The 7419-nt window shown below is 34.5% G+C and overlaps 1 protein-coding gene across 1 annotated transcript in view; it reads left to right on the top strand.

The window, feature by feature from the left end:
• Window positions 1-7419, top strand: part of ZDHHC17 (zinc finger, DHHC-type containing 17) — a 56929-nt gene that overhangs the window by 27222 nt on the left and 22288 nt on the right. The window contains exons 7-9 of the mRNA XM_010003063.1: window positions 653-778; window positions 2027-2169; window positions 4429-4529. Of these exons, the coding sequence (XP_010001365.1) occupies window positions 653-778; window positions 2027-2169; window positions 4429-4529 (370 nt within the window). The remainder of the gene's footprint in view (window positions 1-652; window positions 779-2026; window positions 2170-4428; window positions 4530-7419) is intronic.

Genomic DNA, 7419 nt, shown 5'->3' with positions numbered 1-7419 from the left:
CTGAAAGTACATGAAGCACAAGCTAAGCATAAAAGCTCAGAGTTTTGGAATAAGCTCGACATGAACAGTGTATTCTTTCCTGTTTTCTTCCTAGGACTTCAGTAACTGAAATGAATATAAGAACATGAAGCTTGTGGAAAAAAATGCCTTATAGAAACATTCCATTATATTAATAGCTTCACTCTGCCAAGAAGGCAGAGAATTAACAGAGAAGTCAGGCTTTAGATTGCAAGAGTTTCCATGATCCAGTGGGTCACGAATTCTTATTCTTTGCTTGATTTCTGCTGCCTGTCAATAGCTGAGGGGGAAGCACAGTCTTTCATTTACAGACTAGTAGACTGTGTGTAGTACAGTGAAACATAGATGTGTTGTGCCAAAGGCAACAATTCTTGCTATGTCAGAACATACATATTGTCAGGATCACACATTTAATATCCTCCTTGTCCACTCATGTGTAGTTGTGAGAGAGTGAAAAAGACTGAAAGGAATGAATGATGTTTGATGTCAAATAAGCTGCAGAGTAAAAAGTATGTCTGAAGGTAGCTTAAGCTAATTTAAATGTATTATTTTTACCTGCCAATCTTCTTTCAAAAGTGCTCTGAATGTGTTTTATTTTTAAATTGGATGTTTCCTACTTTTGTACTCCGGGCAGGGAGAATCACCACTTGATCTAGCAAAACAGAGGAAAAACGTTTGGATGATCAATCATCTACAGGAAGCAAGACAGGCAAAGGGGTATGACAGTCCATCCTTTCTGAGAAAACTAAAAGCTGATAAGGTAAGAAGTAGGATAACACGTAAATCAGTATTACTACTGCTGTTGGTTTGGGGAGGTGTGTGTTTGGTTAAAGTAAGCAGTTTGGTACTGTGGTTTCCTCATGTTTCCACACTTTTTAGGAAAGATCTTTTTGTTATGACAAAATTAATTGCAAAAGAAAAAAAATAAAAGCTTTATTCAAGACAGGAGGGAAGAAAACTTCCATGCAGTTACATTTAGTTTTTGTGCTTAGTAAACATTAGGAACATACCAAGTGGTTTGGTATTGTTTGGAGTAGCCAAGACTTTCACAAAGCTGTCTCTCAAGTATCTAAGGAAAGAAGCATTTTAGATATCTTGAACTATGATCTTCTCTCTAATTATTTAGTGGTTTGTGTTGAATGAGAGAAGCAAGTCAATCTTGGCAGTATCATGTAATACACAAATCTCTGATGTGGAGGCCTTTTCTTCTCAGATTATTATTTAATACTTTAGATAAAGGGAGACAAGAAAAGAAGGTATAAAGGGTAACATATTGCTCTAGCATGAAGAATTGTCTAACTGCCTATAGTTTGATAACTTATATAGAGTTGATATTTTCTTACCAGGCTGAGTGTTGTGCTGGATATTAAATATAGCTATCACTGATTTGTTGCAACTTCTTGATTTAAAGACACATTGTGTCTTGATGATTAAAGTACTGGCTACAGCCAGTGGTAATATAACAACACAGTGATTATTGACTGTAAGTGGCTTGTGCATTGCATTGTGTGTACATGGCTGTTGTGACTGTGCTTTGAATAACTGGAAAGAGGACAGTGCCTTCATCAGGAATTATACGCACATAGTGCAGGACAAAAAAGGTCCTATCTTTTCTCATAGACACTTCAGTATGACCTTATTTATTATTTGCATAATTGCAGTCTTTAAAGTTCACTGAGATTACCATGTAGTTCATGTACACTTTGACAAATTCTTAAAAAAGAGCTACTGTTGCCTTTATTCTGAATTAAGAGCAGAGTCTATAGAAGATAGTTTGTAAAAAATAAATACAATTACAGATTTGTTACAAAATTTTAGGAAGATTTTTTCATGCATATTCATTGGACATATATACATAGAGGAAATGAGAAAAAAGTAAGAAAATTCCTCCCTCTATTTAAGCTTCTTGAAAATTTAAATTTTTGTGACTGTCCTATTTATTCTAGAATATTCTTATACAATCTGTTGTTGAAAATAGAGTTACTTACAGATATTTGTTTCTATATAGGAATTCCGTCAGAAGGTGATGCTGGGAACTCCTTTCCTAGTTATTTGGCTGGTTGGGTTTATAGCAGACCTAGACATTGATTCTTGGCTCATTAAGGGGCTGATGTATGGTGGCGTTTGGGCTATGGTGCAGTTTCTTTCAAAGTAAGTGTTTTACCAGAACACTGTCTGTTTAGCGTGTACAGAAGAAGTGCTTTGCTGACATCTTTATTGGATAAATAAGCTTAAATTTCTATTTTATGTTTTTTTGACATGTAACGTGAAATTTTTGTTGGAATTTTAAAAATTACTAGCTCTTGTAATGTTCTGTTGACTTGCAAATAGCCATGGAATTACCTTGGGTGAATATCACTGAGATAATAGGAACTAAGAGCAGACCAGAAGTTCAGTCATTATCCAGAGGAGGGTGCTGAATGTCTGTCTATAAAGAGTTTCCAACATGAATTTTGCAGAGAGCAGTCAAGGGGAAAGCTAGTAGAAAGGAACAGAAAAAAGATCTCTGCGAAGGTGCTATTAAAACCTATTTTTTAAGAATTTAAATACTTACAGACATGTAAAGATAGAAAGAGAGAAATTGAGTCAGATACTGTAACTTTTATTGTCATGGAAAGGGTGATTAAAGTAAAAGACTGCTTTCTAATAATTAAAAAAATGTGTTACCTGATCATAAATAATTTTGTATTTGTGATTACTTTCAATATCTCTAAATGCACTTACATGTACATGTGCACATATACACATGTAGGCATGATTATCAAGATCTGTAGATTACTTTGTATATCCTTCGCTTTTTGTTGGCATATGTGACGTATAGAAGAGCTTATTCTATCTTCATACTTAGGAGCTTTCTGCTTTAATGGCATTGAATTCAGTCTTTATTTGAACCTTACTTCTTCCTTTCTGTTTGAAGAGGAAAGGAAAAGATATCTATTCTTCAAACCAAGTTCATAGAATTTTAGTGAACTTGGTCCACCAGGAAGCAGGTGGGAGGTCATAAAGCCTTTGCAAATGATAATCTGTTCAGTCTTTTGGTCATCTCTGAGGATGTGCAATTTGCTCCTCCCACACATAATTTATTTGGCAATGCAAATCCTCAACCATGCTGCCTGCAGGAGGCAAGGAGAGAATTTTTTCAAGTTTCTCAAGATTGTATTTTCCCAGCTGTTATATTCTTGACCTACCTGACACATATTCAGGATTAACAGTCTTACTTTCTCTTATCCTTTGCTTAATGTTTAGTATAAATATGTTGGGAAGTGTTTTTCACAAAGCCCAGGTTTGAATTAAACTTTTGCTGTTATTCTAGTAGTATTTCCTTTCTCTGTTGAATTTTAGGTAATCTGCTTAGCTGTGTTTTCCTCCCTACTCCTTTCACACACACACACACACACACACACGCTGAAATTACTGAAGGAAAGATTACTGCTGAGTAACTACTGTGTCCAAAGATGTAAGAAACTTCCACTAGAGAAGAGATGTTTACTGCAAGGCAGCAAAGGAGTGAAATGGAAACTACTCAGTGCATGCATTTGTCTATGACAGCCCTGGGGGCACCACCAGAACAAAAAGCAAAATGCATGACTGTAAGGATGTTTAGGCAGATGATGGAAGTTTTGTTTCAAGGAGTTGAGCAGTTTCGGTATGTTTAGCATTTTTTTCTTGGGTACAAGTAACTTAGTCATTCACTTAGTTTGTTTCAATGGTGTTCAGATTTATTCAGGGTAGTCTTTAAAATGCAAGAGTATAAGAAGATTAAAATAATTTTGTTGGGTTGATTATTTAAATAGAGTAACAGCATTCTGTCTTAGAACTTGGCAAGTCTAGTGATATTAGAAATTAGTTTATCTGTATTTTTTCTGCTTTTCTATTGACAACTGTAACAGAAACAAAAGATTAAAAAATTTAAAATATTTGAAGTATATAGGCTGATGGCACCACGGTCTCTTAAGCTCTTCTCTTACTGAAGTTATTTTGATGTGTGATTTTCATTGTATGAGTTTAAAAAATACCTTTAGCACAGCAATCTCATAAGTAAATGCAGCGTGCAACCACTATCCATGTAGGCTTGGAATCTCACGAGTTTCTAGCTGCTTTCACAGTGTAGTTTTAGCATTAGTATTTACCCATTCTACCTTTCTTGTCCAGTTCTTGACATTCACTTCGGAAGTTAATTTATAAATTTTAATTAAATAGCTTTCAGTCTTGATGCTTCTTCTGTACAGGTTGAAAAAGGGAATTTCTTAGGAACCTTGAAGGTAAAAGTGAGGAAAATGTTTTTATGGCATATTTTACAGTATCCCATATAGTACGTATTTTAAAGGGAAGTGTTTTTCAGAAGCAGTAGTTCAGGTTTCGCATTTTATAAGTCAAAACTTATCATGTGATGTTTCTCCTACTTTATAGGTCATTCTTTGATCATTCCATGCACAGTGCACTGCCCCTTGGAATATACTTGGCAACGAAATTCTGGATGTATGTGACATGGTTCTTCTGGTTTTGGAATGATATCCTTTTTTGTGTACAGTAATAAGTAATATTTTTTTCATGTTAGTATATCTAGATATACCCTACATATAAGAGTAAGTAAACTAATTAAAATGTTAAAATTACTATATCCATTAAACATTGCTTTCCATATTGATGGTAATGATTGCTTTAAAAATCTGCACGCTATTACATGCTTCAGCAAATGAAAGATTTTTCTCAAAATAGGCTTACAGTAGTCTGGAAAATTTCCTGTGCTTTACCAGTTTCTTAAGTGGAGGAAACGTAGGCAACCCCATAAAATACGCTCTGGCTGTGAGGTGACAAGGTGCAATTGACTGCGTTTTTAGATGCTGCTTTTATGAAAAGCCGTAGGTAATTTCATGTCACATATCATTTCCAGTGGAATGAGCTTTGTAATTAGGACTTCCTAAAGATTGTGCAAATTCCAGTTCGTACAAACTTCAGATACATTTGTTCACTGTATTTTCAGATGTGTGTGTTAACAACATTAGATTATAGGCATTCAGCATATGCCCATCTTTTTATGTTTTTGACTGTCTAGACTATGAACTTTTCATAGTCACAGGGGTATAAAGAGATTCTGAGTTCACTGAAGAATTTCTGTTATCTACCTCGAAGGAATAGATTAAAATTTTTAAACAACTTTCTTGTTTATTGGAATTACAGTAACCAAGAAAACAAAATAGAGATGTAATGTTTTATTAGGTGTTTACTACCATTCTTATAGTTTTAAATCATTAAAGTGAACTGCAACTGGTGATGGATTTTGGCTTAAATTTTCTAGAAACCGTTTTTCTTTTCATCCTCAGAGGGATTACCATGCAACAGAATAGTAGCAGTGCAACACTTTTATCATCTTGTTAATATGTTCTCCAACCTTTGCTCATTAAGCCTCACATTTTTGGTTGAGAACAGAGAAGAGCCCTGGTTCTGTACTGCCTTTGGCTTGCAAAGGTGCTGCTGTCAGTAATAGGACTTCCATGTAACTGGAAATTTAAAAAACCTAAAAATAAAAACCTAGTAGGTGTTTGGTAAAAAAAAGAAAAATTCTGTCAATATTGGCGTGTGTGTGTCTTGAAACATTAAGAAAGGCTGGTTCTGCTGCCAGTCTCTCTCTGGCCTGGTTTTCTATGTTTTTACTCAATTTAATTTACTAGTAAATGCAGAATGAGGAAAGCAAGTAAAAAACTAACATAAAAAGCATTTTTAAAAGCAGTAGGTAGAAATGGAGGTGTAATTTTCTAGTTTTTAAGGAATGGAGTAGAATTGTCTGACTAGATCATGTCTCTAGATTGAAGATGCTTTTCTCTTCTTTTTGCGAAGAAAAACTGACTTTTGGGAAACAGTGAAATACAAGTTTTGGAGGCATTTTTAATAACTACACCATCTTACTTCTTAATCTCTGCTCTCCATACCTTGTAGGTTTTCTTTAGAAAGTCAAATTTGCTAATGCTACTAAATGTTTTGGGTTGCAAATGTTGAGCTACTGTGAAATACTTTCTTGTGGTAACATAACATCAGCTTGAACCAAACCCAAGAATGCGTGCAGCTTTCAGTCAAATTTCATTTTCCACTAGAAGTAGTAACCATAATTAATTGTCCTGATAAAGTCTGACTTCAGAATGTCAATAAAATACTGTACTGCTTCTGTAATTTAAAGTAGGTGCATCAAAACCTTTCCAAGTCTTTTTGTACACAGAAGTAGTAGTCTAAAAACTTCAATTACTAATTGCTTTCATTATAGCCAACACAATTCTCTGACAAGCAGTTCTAGAGACTTAGTGCTTGAGGCCATCTTCCTTTAATTGGTGATTTTTAATTGGAAGTCTCTGTAATAAGATTCCAAATTCATTATTTCTCTTCTGGAAAATTGCCCTGTAGCTTTATTGGAAAAACGAAATTGCATGCCTGCTCTATTTTTATAGCATGAGGCACAGCATTGTGGTTGGAGAAAGGATACTTGTATTTTTACAGCTTTATATGATTACTTACAACAGACCAGTGTACTACTCTGTAATGTTCAAGTGATAAAAGCTGCCCTGGCAGTTTCCACAAATTCTGACCATCTTTTGCTCAGGGGAAAAGTTTCTATAGCCTTAAACGACTATCACGAGTTGCCTTACTGGAACTTTACATTGTGAATAATATAAAGGTCTTAATTGCTGCAAATATAACTGTGATATACTGTATTACAGGAATTACATGTATATATACACACACATTAAAATTACATATACTGTAATATGGTAAGAATTTTATTTTCTTGTAGGTATGTCAAAGGTGTCTGAGAGGTCATCTGATCTTCTGGGCTTAATCCTAATGAGACAGAACAAGGCAATATATCAGAAAGAACAAACAAACCCAAAGATTAGGAGTGTATTTTCTTGAATTTCAGGGTGGTCGCATGCAAAAGAAGTCTATAAATCATAAGGCTTAATTATGTGTCTTCTAAAAGGCCAATCTTGAAAGTAAATTCAGTTTTGATTAAGCTAGAGTACTGAATTTTTGTAAATGTTTCTGTTCTGTTGGATTTTTCTGAGCAGCTTCCATGTCTGGTGTATTTGTTAAAACAGAAATCCCATTACTTGCTGGGAATGAGGAAGTAATGATCTGTATTTATGGATATATGATTCTATGGTCCTATGCTTCCCTGCCATTGTTACTGGTTCCTGTTAACTGTATTTTGCCCATAACAAAGGATAGTTATGTCTTGCTCTGTTAGTGTATTCAAATCTTCTATCATTTGCAGAATAGGAGGAAAATACCCTAAAAAATCCCCCACACTAAATCACTGTATTTCAGTTGAGTTTTATTTTAAGGAAAAAAAAAGATTTAAAAGTACACATTTAATAATGTGAGACTGGAATTTCATATTTCCTTCTTTTT

Source organism: Chaetura pelagica, unplaced genomic scaffold (assembly GCF_000747805.2).
Source record: "Chaetura pelagica isolate M959 unplaced genomic scaffold, ChaPel_1.0 scaffold288, whole genome shotgun sequence".
Classification (NCBI taxonomy): Eukaryota; Metazoa; Chordata; class Aves; order Apodiformes; family Apodidae; genus Chaetura; species Chaetura pelagica.
Note: the sequence above shows the minus strand (reverse complement) of the source record. Positions and strands in the feature narration are given on the sequence as shown.